Raw genomic sequence first — 24,139 nt, 5'->3', positions numbered from 1 at the left:
ATCTTAGTATATGTAAGTTAGCCATGCCTCTTAGCTTCTCGTCAAACCAGTTGTTACATTTTTATCCCTTTAAGACTTTCTGGCTTGTGTTCATCTTTTCTTTGTGTTTGCATGTGTGCTCAGGCTATGAGCTGCAGAGATGGCATAATGAAGGTTAATGGAGCTCTCAGATTCATGTAACTCATATGAATTAGAAATAACTACTAAAACAGAGAAGGCTCAACAAAATCAATTCTAAAAATACTTCATGCAGAGCTCATAATGGACTAAATAACACTTCTAAACAGCTGCATTGTGATTTTGCCAAACTGAGATAAAATAAATGCCAAAGAAGTGTCAGAGTGAACAAAGGAAGGATTCCTCCTGTTTCCCTTTACAAATATTTTTTCCACATTACTCCTTTAGTTGTCAGAGATGGAGTAAGAATAGAAACAGGAAGAAACACTCAAATCCAAGCAGCTCTGGATGATTCCCTCCTTCCTCCAGTTGATAAAGGAATATATATTCCTGAAAACTCTCATCTGAAATCAAACAGTATTCTCTTCCTTATTTTGTTAAACACTGCAAGCATTAAAAACTCAGCCTTATATTATGAAATCAGCTATGTGCCTGCTGAAGGAAATAAGGAAGAATGAGTCCTGTTCTTCCCACAGAGAGCTATACAGAATTACAGAGCAGGGAGGGATTCAAGAACAGATATAGCTTTGCCTTTTCTCTCCCCAAGATACCTGCCCTTGCAGATGAGCCAGTGTGACAAGAATAATAAATTTTCTTATCACTAATAGCTATAATTAATGCCATTGAAAGGAAAGGGGGAAACAATTATTTCTTTGTGCTGTTCATGTAATAGTAAAACAACGTAATGCTCATTAAGAACTGCATCCTGACAGTGTAATTTAGATATAGATGACCTATATAGTTTCCAAAGGCTTAATCTTATAATGACAGGAAGAGTGCTCTTAGATCATCCGGAAATGAATTGTGCCCTACACACTAGAAAAGCTTGAAGGGTTTGGAACACAAATTTCATTAAGGATAAGGGATCAATTTGTGCCACTTGGAAAATAATTCTACTGCACTTTCAACTTCTCAGGTTCAGTCAGTAAAGAGCAGACTAATTTTACAGTAGGATTTCATGATAGGCATGCTGTGGGAACTCCAGGGAGGTGGAAGCTGGCCCAGCAGCCCAGTTAATGAGCCAACCTCCCCAGTACCATGGGATTTCCTCAAAGGGACTCCACAGAGCTACCGCATATGGGTTACTTGTAGGTTATCCAATCTCAGGTTCTTTGTTCAGCGAAATTTTAATTCACAGAAAGACATTAAGCATTTAAGACCAGAATAAGTTGGACTGAACTCTTACCATTTCATTGACTTTCACTTACAAATTACTCCTTAATTTCTCTTTGTTAGTAACAATAATTTTAATTTAAATATCAACTTTAACCTAAGGATGTCATAGTATTTCAAAATGGTCAGTCCAGCCACCCCCCCCCCCTCCGCCCTTCCCCCCCCAAAAAAAAGCAGTTCTAAAAGCCTCCAATATGACATGAACATTGTGACAATGTGTTCTTGTCATGGGGATGGAGCTACAGTTAAATTCCTGAAGCATGGGAGTGACTGCAATAGTGATAGAACTAAATGTCAAGTTTGTTGGTTGTACTGGAGTACTCCTGTGATGAAATCTAGCCCATAAGCTGTAGGTTTGGGATAGAAGGAGTGCCCTAAACATGATAAAAATGTATGCTCTGTGTGACTCTCAGCATGTCTATACACTACTTCATAGTGTATGAAGAATATATGGGCATGTGTGAGACATCACCTAAATGCGCTTTGTTTCTAAATTATGCAAATACTAGTCACTAATGACACCATTACCTTATTAAATGTGGTAAAGGCAGTCAGATATTAATAATGTGAAACAATTGTTATGGAGAGCTAAATCTCTAAACTCTTATTCAGTTAAGGATTGAGGATTTTGCTCCATATTGTCTCTCACTAAATGTACTTTCTTGACTGCAAGTGTGCCTGGTAGGAGAAATGGTGTTGCCTGTCACTGTGTAGAGAGACAAAAGATCCCATTCCATTTTTCTCATCCTGCTATTGCACTGTTCTCCAAATAGTCTTTGAAAATTGAGATTCAAAACCACCATATTTGTATTTCATGGATTTTCAGTCCTAGTGTTAGCAGATAGGGAAACAGTGCCTGCATGATAACTGACAGGAAAAAAGGAAGAGCAAAATCTTCAGTATCAACGAGCCTAGCATTGTAGGCTTTTCTGTGTATGAAACACAACTCTGAGCTTACCTTAAGGTGATCATCAGTGGTGCCTCTGAGTATTAAATGAATGCAGATTATGTAAGTTCATCTGTCTTTAAAAACAGAGCCCTGCTGTGTCTTTAGCTATTTGGGAGCAAACCTGAGAGCTGTCATCAGAATACTGCCTTGTTTACACACCCGTTTATGGGATGTTAGAATTTTGTTCTCTTGGACATTGCTTTTGCTTGTTGGCTCACCAGATACACAGAATGAAAACACTCTGGGTGATTTATCCCTTCCAAAGCATAACAATTCTGTTTACTGTCTAGGGGAAGAAAATCTTTATACATGTCTGGTCAGCTCAGAGCAACCTGTAATAATGGACAACTGTTTGTCACAAATGGTAGCATTGTTTTCTTTGTTAAAAATCTTTCAAGCAGAAGAGAAAAGATGATCAAGAATTTTGCCGCACATGAAACAGTCAGACTGCTCTTTAGTGCTAGAATGGGTGACAGAAATGCCTCCCAGAACATCGTTTTATTTCAGTGTAGTATTACTTTACTGAGGAGAAGGGAATGTGGGCTGGGAGGTTAAATGGTGGCCTGATTCTGTACCATTCCCTGAGCTTTTTAGTGATGGGTAGGTGTCATTCCACGTATAACCAGTAATTACTGGCTTGGGGATGGCAGGATCACCTTAGGACTTGGTAGCACCACAAAATTATGGCAGAGGTTGGTTAGGGTCAGACCCTCAACTGGTACAATTCTGCCTGCCTGACTGCTAACAGGGCTTTTGGGCTGGAGCACCTTCCAGCTAGAAGCAGAGGCCGGAGAGAAGAGAAGATGATTTTATGTTATTCTCTTGTACCACATACAACCTGAACGGCCAAAGCAAAAGGGCTTATCAGAAGGGTTACAGCTTCTGGCATCCTTAGTAAAATTCTGGTCTGTTCTTGGAAATATCCAAAGTCACAGAATGATTCAAGCAGTATGCTGTCTGCATTGATCTGCTGTGCCTGGCTTCTTCCCTTTGGGCACAGTCACTTCATCTGGTGTTAATGAAGGAATTAATTTCCATTCTCCCTTTCCTGCAGCACTCATATGTTGGCTTTTACAGTTCTCAGTGTAAGAGGGCTTCCCCGTCAGTCCCCCTTTTGAATCTTCAGAAATCCCAGAGCAAAAGTAACTAAGCAATCTGAAGTTTGAGAAACTTTCAAAAAGTTTTATTTTTTCAGGCACTAAAAGAAAAAGAGCTCTGAAATAGGAAAATAAAATCATTCTTTCCCCCAAGGACTTGCTTTGGAGTGCAGTGTGATTGTATTTTTCTGATACAATGTCTTTATAACTTTCCAGCATAAATAAATAAAAGCTGTAAAACAGCTCAGGCCTTTGCCTCCCTTGGGTAAACAGAACTTTTAGAATCAGATGCCTGTCTGATGTTCTGTGGTCATAAGTCAATCCCTGGTCTTTGCCTCTATTTGCCTGCTGCAGTGCAGATACTGTTTGCAACTATCGATCCTCAAGCAGAAACATTGGCCTAGGTGTTCTAATGCTTTTCAACTGTACCTCAGACTAACTTAACTCCAACGCACGCCTTTTGTAGCTACAGCATAAGGAAACTTATGACTTTGAAATTGTGCTATATGCATCCCCCATGGATCCCAAAATAGCAGTCTTCTTTACACTTTCTCATATGGAAGTTATCTGTAGTTTATTCTGCCTACTGTAGGATTTCCTCAGGAGGAAAAAAAAATTGGACAGACACAGAAGAGGATGGGTTAGCATCTCCCAGGAACATGATTAAAGATTTGGTTCAAGTTCTTTTAGCTTAAAGATTGAGTTCAAGACAAATCTACACACCGTATCCATTCATAATTATATATTCACTTACATATCCCATATAATAGTTATATAATAATATTACATATAATAATAATACATAAATATATGTTATATAGTAAGTCCATGGTATGGTATTTGTTTCCTAGATGGATGAGAAAACATAGAAGTTGCCTTCTTGCTTTTCTGCGAGTACTGAAGCTCACAACTTTGAAATTGTATGTATACATATTTTAGTGAAAATCTAATAGAAAAATGGTCTTGAAATAAACAAAATGAGTAAGATATAAAATAAGTAAGAATTTTTTATATATATATATTATATATATATAAATTATATATATTAAATATTAATATTAATATTAAATATTAATATTAAATTATATATATATAAATTATATATATATATATATATTATATATATTTTGTAAATATTGGTGGTATTAAGGTATTACCTTAATGTTTGCTTAAGTCAGTGCAATGTGAGAGAATACTAAGACTTAGAAATGCTATTTCATGTCTTGGTAGCAGCAAAGAAAATGCCATTTCATCTTAAAGTAGTGTTTTCATTTATGACAACACCTAATGAGACTTTTTTCCTTCTGTTCATGAATATCCAGCTATCTATCCGTATAGACACTTCTTTCAAAGATCTATATAATTACAGAAGAAAAAAATAAGCAAATAAAAGTGAAAAAAAAATAAATTTAAGCAGCTAATTATTTCCACTTATCCTTGTAAACATATTTATGTAATTGTGCACATTATTTAAAGGTTTGAATAAATGACTTCAAAGTCTATTGTGGCATGAAAGTAGAAAAGTAGCAGGAAAGAACATTTTTTTCCTTGTTGCAAGGTACTTTAAAGTGATGGCTAAAGAGAATGATAAAAACTTGGGAGCAGCTGTAAATCATACTGTGTAAGATTCTATTTCAAATAGATTGTAGCTTGTTCCTTGCTTTGTTTGTTTTTTGACACACTTCTCAGATATATTTTGAAGAAAAAGCAGTTACCCCTTACTCGTTCACTCTTCCCTGCCACTGAATAGTACTTGATATTTTCCTGCAAGGTTTCAGTGACTGTACCTTTTCTATCCCTTTTTATCCTTGAGTCTACGCAATGAGTCAGAGACCCCTTGCCTATTTTCTCTGCTGTCTTCCATAATGGTATGGAAATACTTTTTAGCAAGAACTTTAGGAGAATACATTTCCCTTCCCAGCAGTGAGTAAAAACAGATATTGCTTTGTAAGTGTTACTTAAGTGATACTTACAGGTTCTGATTTTGAAACGTTAGATAGTGGAATGAGAGAGAGGTAATTGTTTCCACATAAACTTTGGGTGGTTCTGCTACAAACAGTAGTAGGGAATATTGAGTATTTATACTCAATACCTGAGTATGAATAACTGGGAAATAAAAATTGCAGTAGTAGAAGTGTTGTTGTATCATAGGCTTCTAAGAAGTGCTGAGAAACACACTGCCAGCAGAGTTAAAAATAGACTGCACTATATACTCAAAATAAATATAAAGATACTGTGATCTAAACAATTTAACAAAATTAGCTTCCTTTTTAACTAGAGTCAGTCTAAACATAGAGTACTATTTTCAGCAACATTTCCATAAATAGTTCCTGATGTGTAGCTTCTATGAATAATTCACAAATCTGAATACTAAAGTTTGAGTTACTCTGGGTTGATAAGCCATAAAATGTATTGATATTTCTTTAATGAGCAGGCAAAACTGTACATATGCAAGTACAAATTATAAACTCGTTGTCAAAAATATTTTACAATATTCACATAACGTTCTCCTCTGTCATTAATTTTGCTTGCTAAAAAAGGAGCACAAATATTTTTAAGCTATGCTTGTTTAAAACTGGAATGAGTATTTGTGGAAGATTTTATTTCTGGTTTTCTTCCTATCTACTGTGGACACTGCATTAGGAAAGGAAAACATTGAATCACTTCATCTTGTTCATCCTCATTTTCTTTTATAGGCATCTTGCACTGATGTGCTCGTCCAGTAGGAGATCATCTTTGATGGGCATGGGCTGGCTGACTAGTAATAGACACAGTAACATATTCTAACTCAGGATTGATTGATCTGGAAGTGAGAAGTGAACCTAGCTTTGCTACTGTGGCTATTTGCTGGCCAAACAGTAACGTATTTTTAAATTAAATAAATCCCAGTTCCAATTTACTTTGGTACTGTATAGACCTATTTTTAATATGCTCTTTTATTAATAGATGAGTACCTTTATGAAAGACAAAACAGTCCTGAAGATACGTTTTTTCAGATACTTAAAATTTCAGTGTTTCCAGCAGAATTATTTACTTTAATCTCACACTATGTCATTTGGCAGGACTATTCTTTCCACTGTTCAGTGTACTTAGTGCCTTTTTCACAGTGTGCCCACTGTTCAGAACAGTGTGCTAACTTATACCTGCCATCCTTCTTCCCATCACCAGCTATCACTGCATCACAGCCTGCTATTTAAGATTGATCTTGTAGTCTGCCCTATAGGATAGTCAGATATCTCATATATTTGGCATTTATAATGCAGGCATTGTTCCAACAACATGCTTCAGAAGAAAAAATTTCTATGTGCCATGTGACAACTGAAGTAGCAAAGAAGTGTTTGAATGCATTTTTCTGCTAAACTGACTTCCTAAGCTTGGGTTTTTGAGAGTGCTTGCAAGCTGTGAGCCTTGGGTATGTGCTATGGCTACAATGCCACATTGGAACAGTTACGGGCATTTCATCAGGCTGCCCTTGGACCTTGGTTTCAGTGGGTGACAAACCTGAGGGGAGCTGCAAAGATGTCTCACTGCTCACAGGCCAGGTCGTCTCTGACTGATCAATGAGCAAGTCAATCCTTTGGTGGAACCCTAAGCACTATTTAAAATAATCAAGGAGATTATTTAAGACATTTGTTAAGCTCGTGTTTAAACGGGTGGTGGTAGGTATGCTGATCATAAGTTCCTCCTCCTACGGTCACTGCTATTTTAAGCAGGCTTGTGTTAAAGCATGGCCTCCTCACAGCAACAAATATATATATTGGGGGCAGCGATACCCCGCCTGTCATGAGACATTTTAGTTTAACTGATATTAATTGGAGTAACAGTTTCAGAGTTTGGATACATGCCCTTGCAAGGATAGCTGAATGTCCTTCCAGTCCAAGGAACAAGTTATCAGATCAGTCTGTTTTGTCCTTTTTAAGTAAAATTAGACAAGTATGGTGCATGAACCAGAATCAACATGAATTCTTGACATCTTGGGATGTCTTTCTTAGCTGCACTTACATGTAGCTCAGAAGATTTGGTTTTAATTTTTATTAAAATAAATTTATTAAATAAATTAAGCACATTAAGTGACTTGGAGACAACTGGAGGAATTTGTCAAAACAAAATGCTTAGGGGTCTCCTAAAACTGAAAAAGATCAAAAAGATTCCTAGAAAATGAGGCCATTCTTTGAAGGCAACTGAATATAGCAGAAGCAAATGCTTAGCAGCTAAAAGGGCTTATAAGGAACACAGCTGGTCAGAAAACATCCCGATTGCAAACAAGGAGTATAACAGCATTCTGAAAGGTGAAGAAAGGAGAAAACTAAGGGCTTTGGTATGAAATTAACTAATAATAGCATATTTTGCACAGAAGAAGAAGAAAAAAAAAAGATAGAAAAGAAGGATATCACTTGTAGTAGTAGTTTATATTCCTAAAAACTATGAATGTTTGGGAAACCAAAGATGAGATGATATGGCAAGTCTTCAGAACCTGAACTGAAATACACGACAGTGGATAAGAAAACAATGATATTTTAACAAGAAAAATATTGCCTAAGAGACTAATTTCTGGAGAGAGCGAAAATAATTAGCAAGTGAAAAGATAACATTAGTGCTTAAGAGTTAGGGTCAATTAAAACAGTCAAATCACACAGTGCAAATGTTTTATGTCCAAGAATACTAATGAGAAGGAGAAAGTAAGCATTAGACAATACTTAATTGCATGTGCTTCAGGAAAATCCCCAAAGAGAAAAAACATGACTGTTTCTATTTAACAGAAGAATTGGGCAGTTAGGTCATATCAGGATTTTATCTTATTTATTCTTATTCTTATTCTTATTATTATTATTATTATTATTATTATTATTATTATTATTATTATTATTATTAAATTTTAATTTATTTTTATTTTTTATTATCTACCACTATTGTTACATTCATTTGGAAACCGATTTGTGGAAGCATTTGAGAAAACATTAACTGGTTGTTCATTTCCACTGTATGGAGATGAACTCAGTAACTTAACCTGCTTAACCTTATGTCTTCATTTCTGCAGCATCCAGCCTCTCATAGGAACATGGTCAGCTAGAGCAGGTTGCTCAGGGCTCTGTCCAGTCAGGATGGACATCTTCAAGGATGGTGACTCCACAGCCTTCCTGGACAGCCTGTTCCAGTATTTGATCACCCTCACAAATAAAAAGGAAATATTTTTTTGATGGAGCACCAGATTGAATTTAAAGTGTAGCTGCTGAAAGGCATGTTAAACATCATACCCGTGGGTATTAAAAAGGAACAGGGTTTATCCCTCAGATACTAGCCAGGAGATGGATTCCAAGTCTTAATACTGATTTCCTACTTCTGGTGTGTGTCAGAATTATCTTCTATTGAATGAGTCAGAATGTTCAGTAAGAAATCTAAGATCTTTTTTTTAGCTCAAGATTTTATAGGAATGTTAGTAAAAAAAGGGAGTTTTCAAAGTTGAATGAATCATTCAAAATTGTTTAGAAATAAACATATAGAGATATAGCTTCAACTGCATACTCCTAAATAAATCTCATTTCTAAATGGAAGAGAGCTATAAGCAAGAGCAATTTATTCTATTTTTGACAGTCACCTGTGGATATAATCTGAATACCAGTAGCATCTGGTAATTTTTTTCTTCTGTATACACAACAGAGGTGAACCTTACCATTAGCGTAGCTTTCTGACTTGTCAAATCTAAAGCTTAGCAAATCCGAATACTACAGCTACTGCCAGTATTACATCAAGATCCTTCTTTCATTTCCCCCAAAATTTCAAGGCTCTCACTATTGCCTAGTCGCTTCTTGTACAGTGGTTGTATCAGAGACTTCTGCAGGGGTTTCTTTTTGCCCGGTGCAGAATTCCACGAACTATTTCCCGGTGACACCCACAAAAGCAAAGTTACTGGTCTGAAAGCACGTTGAGTAACTGCTGTTCAATATAAATCAGTTACCAGAATAGCAACGATGCCCAAACTGAATAAAGTGAATATAACGTTGTAACTGACACTTTGAACAAGGTTTTTTGTGTATCTGAATAATAGACACTGATTTAAAAAGTAAATCAATGTGTGTATTAGGAAGGGTAATTCAAAAGAAAAGTATGTCGAATGATGCTGATTCCATAGGACATGTAATTTTACCTAGAAGCCAACAACCACAATTTTGAACATTCTTTGAACAATGAAACTTATATTTTAAAATAATTCCTTGGCTAAGCTGAGGTGTCAGACTCAACTCTATTTTGCAGAAATCTTTTCTCCGAATAAGGTGTTTCCAACAAGCTCTCCATTTGTTGTCAGTTTGAGGACTATTTGTGCAGGGAGCGTTGTAAATAATGCACAAGGTCACAGTTCTCCAGGAATGTCAAAGCTTAGCAGTTCTGATTTTGTTGACTTTTTTTTTTTTTTTTTGCCATTCATTTCTGCAGTAATCTTAATGATAGACTAATGTGATTATTACTTAATAACATTTTTTTCTTTATTAATTTAGTTGAAGCTTTTTGTCATGTCTGAGCTTATGTGACTTTTGTAATAGGATACCAGACTTAATTGGTTGTTGATTTCTCCTGATCTGAATTACCTATTAGATATGAAAAGTTCCCTACTTTATGCTTGGGAAGGATCTTGTTCGTTACTCTGCCTGATATGCATCTCAGGCATAAATACCTGCGATGACAGCAAATAATATTGATCTGAAATCTCATTATAAAGGCAAACCAGTCACCTGAATTTTTCATACCATCATCTATATGATAATTCATATCACACTCAAAAGTTAAGATACTTACCTTCAGGGCACAGAGCTGAAAGGACCTTTACTGTAAAAACTAGAGGACAGCAGGATCTGTGGTCATGTTTAGTACAAGTACTATATATGTACTCTTGCAGTGGCAAGGTTGAAGAATTAGCCAGCTCTTGCTAATATGCAAGAAAAGAAGAAAAGCAAAGAACAAAACAAAAAAAAAAAAAGGAAAAAAACACCCTCCAGCATTACATGGCTTAGTAAATTATGATATGTAAGAGAGATCTTGCCTTTAAGACAATTTCTTTGTAATTTTTCTGCCAAGCTCACATGCCATAGCCTCTGGAAATTTTATGACCATGCAAACAGAATGAATGTCATAAGTACGATCCTGTGTATCTTTAGAATTATTAAAAAGTTGAGAATAGTGCAGAATAGTGAAAAAGAAGACCATATCTCCCTTCTAAAAAGGGCAGTGCTGTGTAGATTTAGTGCCTTAAAATGGACAGTGAAAGGTCTAATGAGTTTGGTGAAGCAGAGGTGGAACAGGGATGGGTCAGGAGGTGATGCTGGGCCTGGGGCAATTTGCAGTGTGGTGTTGCTGGGGAACTTCAGCTCTTAAGAACTTGGATTCAATGATGTTAACAATAGATAATTTGAAAATAATGATCTGCCACTAAGCTACAACTAATGGGCTGTCTTTACCTCTACAAAATAAGAACGATGAAATGCCTATTCAGTTCAGGGGGTTCACTTCAGCTCTGGTTCACTTAGACCCAGAGCAGCCAAAAATGAAAGCAAATTACTGATAGCTCACATTGAAAAGCAGGTAAGTTTCACTACAAAATTACATCTAATCTGAGAAAGCTAATGCAGTTGTTGGAATCGCAGTCTGTACTCCATGTATTGTTTGTTTCTTGGTAAAGTATCTTGGTGTTACAGCTACACTGTTTACTTCATATTTTCTTGGAGAAGTCTCAATACCGTATATTGAAAATGCTCAGAATCTTATTAGAAGGTGGATTTGTTAGAATACTGTGTAAAAGGCTATATGAAAAAATGAATAAGAAAAAAATAATTGCAGTACTGAGGCTAGGACTTGCACAGAACAGTTTAATTTGAGTAAATAATGATGTAGTAATATATTCTAAATACATTGAAGTTTGTATATCTATAAAACCAATTTTAAGACTAATGGCCAAACTCAAATAGCATTTACAATTTCGGATGTGGAAAATGATTTAAATGCTTAGTTATCACCTTGAAAGCAATACACTGAAACACATTTTATAGTATTTTCCTAAAGCAGGAGTTCTAAACAAACAAACAAACAAACAAAGAAGCAATGGGTTCATTAAAATATCTTTAAACTGCATTTTTTAATAACATGCACCAATAGTTTAACATTATTTACAATGTAGTGATAGGCACTTAATTGTAGAGCTCACGAAGATGCAGTCCTCTGAACAGAATCTTTTCCACTTGTTCTACCTGTTCCCCTTCCCTTATGAGTTACTTAACAGCTGCAGGAGGATGTTAACAGTATTTCCCCAAACCACAGGAGTGAAGTGGGTTACTTGCTTCCAGCATTTGCTTAAGCTATTGTTCTGCTGATGAACATACGTTTTTCAGTGAAATAATAAATAGAAGGAATAAAAAGATTAAATCTGCATTCCACAGTTGCAAGGATTTGTTTGTTTAGATGGCAGTGCAGCAGGCAGATGACTTTGTTCTTGAAGGAACTGAAGGATGAAAAAATTACATTTGTGTTATTTGGGGCTGCTTGAAGTGGTTTAATTTAAGTGAGAAAGGCTCAGAAGGGGGTCAGAATATTAAAATTATTTTATTTTTTTTCTTGAGGAAGAAGTTTTAATAAATACTGGATGTTTTGTGAATAATTTCATATTACATTTTTATTTTCTGTGGGGAAAAAAAAAAGTACATAAAGTGCATACAGAAGCAGCTAGGTAAGAGTTTACAAAATTCCTACCTGCAGGCCTGGTATTTCCTATGCAGCCTCCTTTTGGCTATAACTGAAGTTCCAAGTTATGATTGTTTAGTGAGTTATGACAAATATGCCTGGCTGTTTCTTTTGCTTTTGTGATAGGTCAGCTTCTGTCATGAAATTGAAGAGGGTATAGGATGGTATGGAAAAGCATATAGTACGTGTGATACCACAATGAAACTTCAAGGAATCAAATTGCTGGGTATACCCTATATACCTATACCCTATACATCATTAACAGAGTTCTGTCCTTAATGTTAACTGCTTATACCACCAACATTTTGTGTTCACTGTCACCTCCTCTAAGTATGGAAGTTGCGTGGTATGTTGAGTTCATTAATATGAATCACTCGTATTGTGAGAAAAAATATTAGGAAACTATTTCTAGAAGGTGGTCAGTAAAAATGAAGGCCACGGGTCATTTAGTTTTAGTCTACACAGAGCTAGCTAGACAAATGGTAACGATTTCCTTTGTCCGGTACACACAACACACGGTATTTCCCTGTTAATAAAAAATCTTTTAGAACTGCTCCCAACAGGGATAAAATAATCTGTGTTACTGTAAACAAGGTTACATGCCTCTTTTATTTGCATATTAAACAAGTTATCTGCTGGCCAGTAGTCCAGTTTGCCACAAAACAAGTTTAAAAATACTGAGAAGTGAGTAATAAAAGCAGGACACAGTAACAAAGGGCCTTATAATTTAGTATTCTGGTGTCCTTTCAGGCAGAGACATGAATTCTCTAATTTCAGATAAACCAAGGTTAGACCTTAAACACCTTTAATGACAGGAATAAAACAAAGACACTAAAAACAGTAACATTTTGGAAATAGTTTCAAGTGTTCTGATAAATTATGCTGCTGACAGGAGTGCAATTACCTTTAAGATTGGAACCACTTAATGAAAATAACTGAAGCTGCAGTCCATGCTCGGAGTGAAGTGTCTCTGATTTCTCTATGCTCCGACATAACAGGTAACATCTGAGTTCACTCCTTTTTTTCTGAGATACATCTCTCAACACTGTGCTCAACTTTAAGAAACAATCTAAGAATTGTCCTAGGCTTCACCATCACCCAGACATTGTAATGTGAATTTTAAATTCCCAGAGGCAAATGCTCCCTTAACTTGTCATGCTGAATTCCTTCATTTTGAATTAATTTTATCTCAGCCTGTGAAAGGTATAAAGTGGCCATCAGTGGTGGATCAGTGTCCTTCAGATAAATAATGTGTCATAATCAGAATTGTTAAAGTTGCAACTTTTTATCAATTTCTGAATAAGAGTTCTCCACAAAGTTGTACACCTTTGCACTTTTGTTTTACTAATATTCTTACTTCTTGGGTAAGATGTGCCATTCTTTGCAGTTAATAGGCAGTGTGTCCCAGAGCAAATATGATGAACAGAAGAATCGACTTTCTGAATGGCTGGTAAAGATAATTTAGTACTGAAGTAAGAGGAGTTATGTCCTCTAGAAAACGTATTTCTTTCTAGTATTAGGAAAAATTCCCAGTTGACTGAATAAAGGAATGGCTAAGATATTTATCATCCATTTTTTCTTCTTAGCAAACTCACCAAAAACATCATTAATGCCAAGACTAAGTATATGAAGATTGATGTTGTGCACTTCAAGGGTTCTTAAGAGATCCCCTTGTGAACACATTAAGATCGTTACCTCTTAGAAAAATAAAAAGTCAGTAAAAAAAAGCTGAAGGAGGCAGATTCGGAGCTGTCATATTTTGAAAAAGATTTTTTTGAAAAATGACGGTCAGATCGATCAGGTGAACAGCAAATTGTTCTGTTCTGCAGGTGCACCAAGTGCACATTTATTAGCTGACCATGTGGAAAGTAGTACACATGACCTCATTATGCTAAACAAGTACAACATAAGCTCTTTGATCTTCTTTGGGCATTCTTGAAGTACATAAAAACATCTAACTCTTGAATGTTTTTCTATCTGTAAAGCTATCTGTGTGTTCCTGCATGCTGGCATTCTCCTTTGTGGAAAGAGTTCTGTATTTATACCCAGGCATACAAAGTCCTCACTTCTCTCAATTTCATCTTAGACAAGAAATCTACTGCCCTGTGAAGTGAAGCAGTACAATAGATTGACGTTTTGGTGAAAGATGGTCTTCAAAATACTATTGCTGCAAAGATTTACACAAGGATTTTTAAATTTTACTTGGTTTTCAGTGAAGATCCAGTAAGAACGCTGAAGTGATGCCCTGAAGCATTTGTGTCATACTAAAGTATTGAAAAAGGGTATTTCAGTGCCCAAAGTAAACTGGGGCTTCTCTGAGGATTTCCTGTTCATTTCTTAATAGGTCTCTTACGAATTGCAAGGATTTGAACTGGAAATTTATAATTGCTCAATCTGTAGGCAACTAGAAACACATTTTTAGAGTTATAGCTGGGTGTTGTTTCGACAGCTATTAAACTGCATTTCTGCAAACTGTTACCCATTGACTGAAGTTACTGGACTGAGAGTAACGTATCTGGGAGAAGACACGGGACACAGACAGCTCTGGACTGCTCTTCACTGGGTTTTGAATCACATTGCTCAGAAATGTTAAGGCAAGAGTTGACCATATATATTCAGCAATTCTTTATTTAGAGCATTCTTAAATCCTGTAGGTTAAATAATTCTATACGATTTTCATATTGACTAATGACTAATACTGTGGAAAACAGTGTCAATTAATTTCCAAAAAGATAATGAGATTTCCACACAATTTTGTGCTGTATTATAGTACTATGACTCAGTATTTCCAACAAAAATTGTGTATTACGGTAACCCTTGTTTGTACATAATATCCTTGTTATACACTCTCACAGTAGAGATGAATTAAATTATACTCTGAAGCAGTGTTAAAGTAATGCACTCTTCCTACAAACAAGTTCTGTTGGTCTCTGGGAAAAAGAAGGATTTTAGCAGCTAGTTGCGTAGTCTGCTGATGTGTGAAAATTGTGGATTTTTGAAATCTAGAAACATGGCTGTTCCAAAGATCAAACTGCAGAAGGTACGAATGCACTCAAAAACAGTTAACTTTTCAAATTTGCTTTTTTTTTTTTTTTTTATGTTAATGCTCCCAAAGATCCTATTATCGCAAGCAATGAACATAGACAACAGATGCTTTTTGCAACTGTCCTTAATGATACTACACATAGCTCCTGTTTGGGACTGGACCCACCAGTCTTCCTTTGAAACACTTCTTTTGGCAAAGTTCAAAGAATAGAAACCCACCAGGTGTAGGATATACAACCATTATAAAAATTAAAGACATAAATTTTATTGACTGCATTGAAAAATACCTATTTTCAGATCTGTTTAAATCTTCAAAAATCAAACTTAAAAAACAGCATCTAGACCTGCTGAGCTTGTTCCCTGTCTGGTGCAGCATTACATTACTCTAAAATGCTCACTTGGTTATACTGCTGTGGTTATTTGGATATAGCGATCAAATGATGGCCACCAAAATAACACTTACAAAAGAAATCCACTTTGTATACTATGAAGGTCATTTCAGAAAACTCCAGGCTTGCAGAAAAGCAGCACAGAGATGCCATCTAGCAGTAACTCTTAGAAATTTCCTAGTACTTAATAGATCATTCTTTCAAGATACTGCTTTTGCATGTAGGAGAAAGGAAAGATTTTATATTCCAAGTCTTTTTATATAGTTGGCTTCCTGCTGAATATCTAATCATCCTGCTGGAAATAAAACTTTACTGAAACACATTATAATGAATAGTTTCCTTGTATTTTTCAGTATAAATACAGAGCAAAATTAGAATCAAATTAACAGATGTGACATTTTAATAAGTGTCTTAAAATTGATATTCTACAATTAGCATTAAGAGTATTTAAAATTAATCATTAGTGAGCTGTCTTCCATTTGTTAAAGGCTAATTTCCAGAGCAGGTCAATATTCTACATCAAGCTTAGCAGAAAAAAAGACATAAAAATACAACATGGGCAATAAGTTACTGCAATTGAAATAAAATTTTAATGTGCCAGAAATTTAAGAATAAACTATACATATTTTTAGCATATATTACCATAAGATGGCAATACTTAAATACTTTACAATGAGTAGATAACACAGTAAGTTTAGCATAAAACCCCTGTCATAGTAAGAGTGCCTGTGGACAACAGTCTTTAAAGTCAGTGATAGCTAGTTCTAAATCAAAGCTTTTTTTTTCTTATTTTTTTTCTTGGAAATATTTAAAAGTAATAGATGAGTTACAGAAATTATTTCTTTATTACTTAGATATTATGCAGAACATTAATAGGAATGTACTGTGGCATGCTTTGAAACATCTGTCATGATTTATTTTCATTTGTGTGTGTCAAGGGCATCTAAAAAGTTGTGTCTAGTCATGAGCATGTTGCACAATTATTTGTAAAAGAAGGAAATAATCACCTCATTGTTTCCTAATACTAATTTCACGTAATATATTTGCTTCCAAACCTGCAGGGCAGAACATTGTTATTCCATTTAGCATAAAGTAAGCTAAATACCTGAGGATTGCTTCCATTTTTAAAGTGATTTCAATCATAACTTGTATTTATTTGCTGAAAACAAACAAACAAAACCAAACCCACAGACCTTGTAGTCATTTTGCATACATCATTTTTCACAGAAATACATCAACAAAACTCAACTATCATCTGTCATCTATATGTGGCACCTTTTCATATGCTTAAAGTGGAGCAGTATCTTAATCAAGGATCTGAATAACCATTTGTTCTCCTGTTTTAATTTCTGAAAACCCAATTTATCTCTGATAAAAAGCAGACTTGGATTAAGGGGCTCTTGTTTTTACATATTCTTAAGGACTTTAGAGCTTCTGGCTCATGACCTCTTCACGGAGTTAAAAGGGCCTGCAATGAACATTTTAATATCCCTGAAAATGTCACACACAGCAATGACTAAAAGGCCATTTTTCTGCCCTCTGCACAGTGTGCCACAGCACAAAGGACTAGAAGCAAAGTTTCAGAGATAATTTATGCAGTTCCATTCCAGTGGTGCATCCTGCTTTTCAGTGCTCGATGGTAACAGACACCTATGATGGAACATTTCTTCCCAGTGTTGTTATGGGGCATATCTCTGACACCTAAACTAAGCAAAATTCTGCCAGCTGAAGGTCATCCACTTCATTAGTGGTTTTACTCTTCTGTGGATAGACAGTGATACAAATTGTGTTTATCCTGTCTTCAGGCAGCCTCTTTGCCTGCAACAGATCTAAGTGTACCAGAAGACAGAGCAATGACTGGAAACCTGTGATTGCGATGTGGCCATGTGCTCGGGCTCACACAGCTGAGGAACTCCTGTTCCCCGCCTGATACGAGTCTCTGCAGAACACAGCGATAGCGATGCTGTCAAATAGCTGCTATTTAATATCAGATGGCTATAATTCATTATTAGCTAATGTTATTAATCATATATCATCTCCTTTTATGTTGTCACCGTATCTTATGATTACTGCAGCTGTAAATCTGTTTTTCACCGAATTGCTTATTAAGTTCTGTCTTTATATTTTCGTAGGAGGAATACCCTTTTCACGCTGTTGGAAATTCCGTGCGTATTTTATACGACTATGTCAATTATTTAAAAGGGAAAAGCAAACTGTCAGAAGAGCCAAATCCTGTCTCGCGGGGCTGCCTGGCACCCGAGCGGTGCCGCGGGGGGGACATTCACCCGCACAGCGGAGCGGGCTGCTGGGGGGCTGCCCGCAGTGCCCCGCGATCCTCTCCCTCTCCTCACTTTGCCGGGTAGGAGGCGGCACGGCACCAGGAGGCGGCTGGCAAGGTGTGAGCTCCCGCAGCGCCGCAGGCCCGCCGGGTTCAGCCCACCGCGGCGATTTCAGCGGCGCAGCGCGGTGCTGCTCCTCAGCCACCTCCTCCAGACCCGCACCGCCGCGGCTTCGGCACCTGCCCCGGGGGAGCCCCGGGGGAGCCCGGGGCCGCTCCTGCTGCCGCGATCCCCCCCGCCCCGGCCCGCCGAGCCCCGTCGGCCGCGGCACCCGGCCGGCTCCTACCTGGGCAGGGTGCAGGGCGGCCAGCAGGGACAGCAGCAGGAGCCTGGGGACGCTGCCGGGCGCCCGCATCCTGGCGCCGGGGCCGCCTCGCCTCGCCTCTCGCCTCGCCTCACGCCGCTCCCCCCGCGGGCACCGCGCCTCCCGCCGCAGCCCGAGTGGAAGCGGCGGCGGCAGCGGCAGCCGCCCGGGGGCCGCTCATTCCGCGGGCGAGCGAGGACGGCGCTGCCCGTGGTGCCGGAGCGGCTCCGCTGCCCTGCCCCGGCCCGCCTCCGGCCCGCCCCGGCCCGCCCCTCCGCCAAACTTCGGGCCCGGGAGGCGGTGGCAAGGATGCGACATCATGGCTGCCGCCCGTCCGCTGCCCGCCCGCCCTCAGGCGCCCCCTCGCGGGGCAGCTCCTGCGCGGAGGAGCTTGTGGCGGCTCCGTCCTGTAACAAAGCGCTGGTAAAATGGGTTACGGCTTTAATTAGTTGCCCTTACAGCGCTCGAGTTCACGACCCATAGTCAGCATAACCTTAGGTTTCATGCGTTAGTGGTTCTCAGACGGGCTGGGGCACGCCTGAGGTGCAGCTGGAGAGCAGCCGCCCGAGCCCGCGCTCCGCTTCACCCGGGGGCTGCCTGAGGTGGCTGCCAGAGCCCCAAGGGGCTGCAGAGCCCCGGTACCAAGCGGCCCCAGCGGGGTGCCCAGAGGCCTTGGGGTGTCCCCTTCCGTGCTTTCTCAAGGGCTTCTCTCCTACAACTGTTACTGGTATTCGTTAATTTTAAATACCTGTTTTATATGCATACAATACTGAGTTCCTTTTTTTTTTTTTTTTTTTTTTTTTTTAATCTGATAATCTGATTTGGCCAGAGAACTTAAGCCTAGCTGGTCATCAGAAAAAGCGAGTCTTCCTGCTCGCTTCATCCTAGTAGTTGATGACCAGGAAACATTTCTTCATTCTCTCCGCACAGCTCTATCCTATAGCAGCAATTCTAAATGCTGTTGTGAACTTAACAGTATTTGCTGTTCTGTTTGAAAGAGCCCCGGGTCCTGGATGCGGTGTAAGATTTACTAGCTTTTATTAAAACACATACAGCAGTTCCAGTATTCAGTGGTAGCAGACATCCTTCTCTTCACCAAAACCAACCTGAGGGTAATTTAAGTACTCACAGAGAGGAAATAAACTTGGAACTGATGAAAAGATGTCATCTCATGAAAAGATGTCATCTTTTCTGAGGGATTGGCACATTTTTACTACTTGGGGCTGATTGAAAAGGAAAAGTTTCCATATTTTCCTATTACAGTGTGATTGGAGCACCATTCCTCTCTCTTTAGGAACCTGCAGGAGGCTTCCTTTTCATCTTCCCATGAAAGTAGAGGAAGAAACAGCTGCTAACTGGGGACTGAGCTCCTGTGTGCAGGCAGTAGAAACAGTAAGTAGGTAGAGGATTATTTGTCTGCGTCCCCATTGTTTTGGTTTGATTTGGTTTTATGGGTTGGGGTCGTAGGAAGTGAAACGAAAAGAAGCTCCTTTTGTATCAGGCTTGGTATTAGGATTAAAGAGGAGAGAAGGGAATTGATTCAGGGAAACTAATAAGACAGACCAGTCGCTTCTGTTGTGAGATACAAATAAGTTTTCCAGTTTTGCATGGCAAAATGTATCAGCTTTACTGTTGGCATGTGTTTGTTGTTTTTGGTTGGTTGGTTGGTTTGGTTTGGTTTTGGTCTTGATTAGATGTTAACTTTTCTGGGGTCTACATTTTCCCTTTGTACTTTTTCAGCAGCTACCACAGAAAAGCTAATGCTGTCATGGATTTTCAGGTGCTGTGTAATCTTAACAAAGAAAATAGGATCAAAAATATTCTTAAAGAAAGAAGAAAAACATCACAATAAAAAACAAAATAGCAGTGCAAAATATTATTTAAGGATGTTTTTAGGTACAGTATGTTGGTGAGTTCTCAAGCCCAGGAGAGTGTTTTGGTTAAGTGCTCATTAGAATGAGTATGAAAATGGCACTGTTTTCTAACCTGTTTCCAAATCTACAAGATTGGTGTCTTATGTCTTCAGGAGTTCTGCTGAAAGATACATGTAACAGAATCTGTTCTGCCCACATGCTATCTGAAAGGATTGTATATCAGTGGCATAATAATTGGATCAAGGATGCCAGTTTTCCCTACAGTGATTTATTATCTTTCTGCGTTCTGAATTTTTTACAGGATAAAAATAATCAGGTTTGCTTTTGTGAGTGAATCAAAATGTATGTTTTATGGTAAGATGACTTAGAGAAGACTTCTTTCAGTCATAATTGTCTTTTTCAAAGATATGGTCTTAAATTTCTATGTAAGGTAGATCTGCAAAGTGTGGATCAAAATAATAATAAACTGCAGAATTTATGAATGAGTTTCTATTGAAATTCTATGAATTTACAATGGAAAGAGAATACCCTCTGATACATACCCTATTTTAGAGTTTCCATCTATAAAGAAAGTACAAAAAGATACAGAAAGGAGACTGGTTTCAGCCATTTCTATTCTCTATGAAATAAGGATAAGAGCCGATCAAGGGGATAGCTGCGTATATGTGGCTTCAAGCAAAGGTAAAGTAACAGTACCAAAACACCAAAACTCTGACAGTTCTCCAAAGGATGAAGTGAATGGTGTTTTCAAAATAGCCCATTTCTTACAAAAACAAAACAAAACAAAGAAAAAACACACATAGATTCTAAAACCACAAAGGTAGATATAAAGGTATTTAGAATTTTACTAGAATATGTCAGTGACTAGTTCTTTAATTTTCCCTTCTCTTTCTTCCTCTACACTTTATCACTTTACACTCTTCTTTTCCTTCCTTCCTTCCTCCCTTCCTTCTTTTTTTTTTTTTTTTTATTGTAGATGAAATTGGCAAAACGTATGAACTATTAATCATGGCATGCAAACTTTCTGAGGAGCTTCAGAAAAGCTCTATGTTTGCCCACTTCCTCATGCTGCTTGGAACATCTGTCTATGAAATCAGTAAAATATTGAAGAGTACAAGTTAAAAATAAAACAAAAGCTTCCCAAGGCCCCCGAAAAAAAGTGAGACATCAGATCTCCTGAACTCTTCAGATACTTTTCACCTGTTATAGAAACTAATTTGTTTGGTACATGCAAAAGCACCAAAATGTGTTTTAAAAGAATACATAAGGATGACATAAAGAGACCCCATTCTATTCTGTTTGATTTTAATGGTTCATTACAGAGAAAAAGAAACTACCTAATAGACTAACTCGTCCATCCTCCTGCAACCTGACAAGTAATTTCTGAGTCAGAAAAGACTGCAATCAGACTAATGAAAATTACTGACAATTGCTACCTGTAATTGAGTAATAATTGAGTTTGTTAAAACATATCTGAAAAATTAAACAAAATTCAAGCTAATATGAGAAGGTTTTGTTTTTGCTGTGTCTCCTATAGTGGCAAGGGAATACCTCATTCTGAGCATTTCCTTCTAACAAAGCTTTTACTCATATCCTTAAAACCTATCAAATTCTATCTGTATGGCATTTCTTCTTGAATTCTTTGTATGGAGACAGTTGGCAGTCAGGGTAAAATACTCAGTCTTGAGAAAGAAGAAAAAGAGATATCAAAAGCTTTCCTGCAGGCATCAATGACGGCGTATTAGCAAATTGGTGGCAAGCTGAATACAGCTTGTCTAGACAGTGAAGGATATTCTCAGTGTGTGGCTAGAGTTATAACAACTTCTTTTTGACACCGTATTGCAAGAAGCATTGCTAGCACTTGGAATAAAGACAGATACTTGTTCACTTGGGTACACTGGAAACTGAAGTTGATAAATTGGAGGTAGGTACTGAATTATATATAAATATGTTCCAAGTTCTGCAATCTGAATTTGACAGCTCAAAAGTACTGACTGGAACTATGATAAAAGACGGCATATATACACATACCTAGAAAGATACTACTAAAATTATTTATGGCAGGTCATGTCTGAAAGCTGGTTTTAATTGCAGTGCTATCAAAGGTTTTTCTAGAAAAGAAAATATTTTATAAAATCTGTCTATCTTACACTCTCACTGATTATTTTGTGGGTGTTGAATATTCCACCAATTCAGGAAGGTAGTCCAAAATTGGAATTTGAGGCATTCTCTATGTTTATGATAAGGATGAAGAATTTAGGAAATTGGGAAGAGAGGGGTTAAATACTGACCCTGTTGACTTTAATGAAGGTGAAATGTCCTTGGAGAGCATTATTACATCTCACATTAAAGAAAAGATTTTGATTCGAAGAGCTGAAAATGAGATAAAAATGAAAACAAAAACTACTATCGATGCAGAAGCTGAACTTCTGTGATAGGTGACTACATTTGTAATAAACATTAGAGACACAGATTGCTTAAAGTGTTGTAAACTTGGGTGAGTAGAGGATTCAGTAAAGCACTAATTCATTGAGTTTAGTGAAGAGTACATAGATGTTAAATGAAATAGAGAGACATTGTAGGTCTCTGGACAGAATTCTGGACTACTGTAAATCATTAAATTTGCCTGTGTAGATTTTACCATCATATATATATATGTATGTATGTATTATGTATTGACCAGCTCATAATTATTTAAAAGCACACATACTTAGAAGAAATATTCAGTCATAATTATAAATTATAATGCAAACATTCAGATGAATTTTGTGTTCTGATCTGTTTTCAGGTTATGTGTGTTATCTTCATACCTGTTATATTTCCCCCAAAAGAAGAGTCAGTGCATCTAGTGTCCTATGTATCTCTTCAGTGCAGAGATTTCTGCTGGACTGGAGAAAGAATAGTTTGAACAGGACTTGCCACAAAGACAAATGAGCTTAAGATTTTTTTTTTTTTTTTTTTCTGTAAGACAGTAAGCCATTGCTTTGATTTTTAATCAGTTTCTGTTTTAAAAAGAATATAGCAGTACAGAACTCTCTGCGGTACTATTGCAGTATTTGTGGTTCTGTCCCATATAGCCAAGGATGCTTGTTATAGCTGATGACATAAACTCAGGTACTGTAAGGTACTCTAATGATAATTTTTTAGTTGACATGTATTAGATATTTTAATTCCAGCTGAATGCTAGAATGTAACTGATCTAGAAAAAAATCATTGTGTAAGCTGATGCTTAACAGGCATTCCCCTGGTGCTTCTGTAGAGCTTGATTTTGAATACTGATGTAGGAAAGGTATATATTGGTGTTCTTTTTGAGATCAGTTTAAGAAGGAAGACAGCTTTTTAAAGATAAATGTGAGGAAAAGAATTAAGAGAAATATTTAAAAAAAGGTCTTTCAGTTTACTTCGTACAACATTTGTCAGGTTCTAGTGCAAGTCTCTCTGTAAAGTGAGTTGATATGTCTCCTGGCAGTTATCAAATGGTATCTACTATTCTTCATCTGTGAGGTTATCCAGGTGATACACTTTGTTGTGAATGAAGACATCTGCAAACTGGTGCCAGGCAAGTCTCAAGGCAGTGTTTGCTGTGCTCACTGACAGATGTACTGGGTTGTCTGAACAGCTCAGCAAATTCAGCGTCCCACAATGTACGGTGTTATTTGTTTTCTGTTTTCTTATTACAATACAAAATTTAGGAAACCATAACTTTTACTTTTTTGTTTGTTTGTTTGTTTGTTTCATTCATCCAGTGTTACCCCAAATACATCTTTACTGTTGGCTCTAGTTTTGTTTTGATTTTACTCCTACCCAGTTTCACAGCAGGAACAGAGGAACAAATTAAATGATTCTATTCATTTCAATGAATATATTCTGAGTATATTTTTATGGATCAATATAATATGTGCTATATAGCTTTAAACAGTTTTACCTACATACAGTTTTATGTATAAATAGTTTGGGGCCATTTTGAGGTATAATATTATTTACAGGAATAGTAGGGTACAAATCACTCAGTTTTCTAATCTGATGTGGTTTTGTTGAAAATCAAAAAGAAAAAAGATTATGGAA

The 24,139-nt window shown here is 37.3% G+C and overlaps 1 protein-coding gene and 1 long non-coding RNA gene across 2 annotated transcripts in view; one reads left to right on the top strand and one right to left on the bottom strand.

The window, feature by feature from the left end:
- LOC140003103 (noelin-3-like) overlaps positions 1 to 18,414 on the bottom strand; it is a 47,913-nt gene extending 29,499 nt beyond the window's left edge. The window contains exon 1 of the mRNA XM_072041913.1: positions 18,183 to 18,414. Within this exon, the coding sequence (XP_071898014.1) occupies positions 18,183 to 18,251 (69 nt within the window). The 5' untranslated portion in view covers positions 18,252 to 18,414. The remainder of the gene's footprint in view (positions 1 to 18,182) is intronic.
- Positions 18,415 to 18,490: 76 nt separating this feature from the next.
- On the top strand, positions 18,491 to 23,925 carry LOC140003104 (uncharacterized). The gene is made up of 3 exons (XR_011811084.1): positions 18,491 to 18,623; positions 19,495 to 19,592; positions 22,863 to 23,925. It is a non-coding gene; the product is annotated as an uncharacterized lncRNA (long non-coding RNA).
- Positions 23,926 to 24,139: the final 214 nt, after the last annotated feature.

Source organism: Anas platyrhynchos, chromosome 8, assembly GCF_047663525.1.
Source record: "Anas platyrhynchos isolate ZD024472 breed Pekin duck chromosome 8, IASCAAS_PekinDuck_T2T, whole genome shotgun sequence".
In the NCBI taxonomy this organism is placed as follows: domain Eukaryota; kingdom Metazoa; phylum Chordata; class Aves; order Anseriformes; family Anatidae; genus Anas; species Anas platyrhynchos.
The sequence above is the reverse complement of the archived record's forward strand: the minus strand, read 5'-3'. Positions and strand labels throughout refer to the sequence as shown.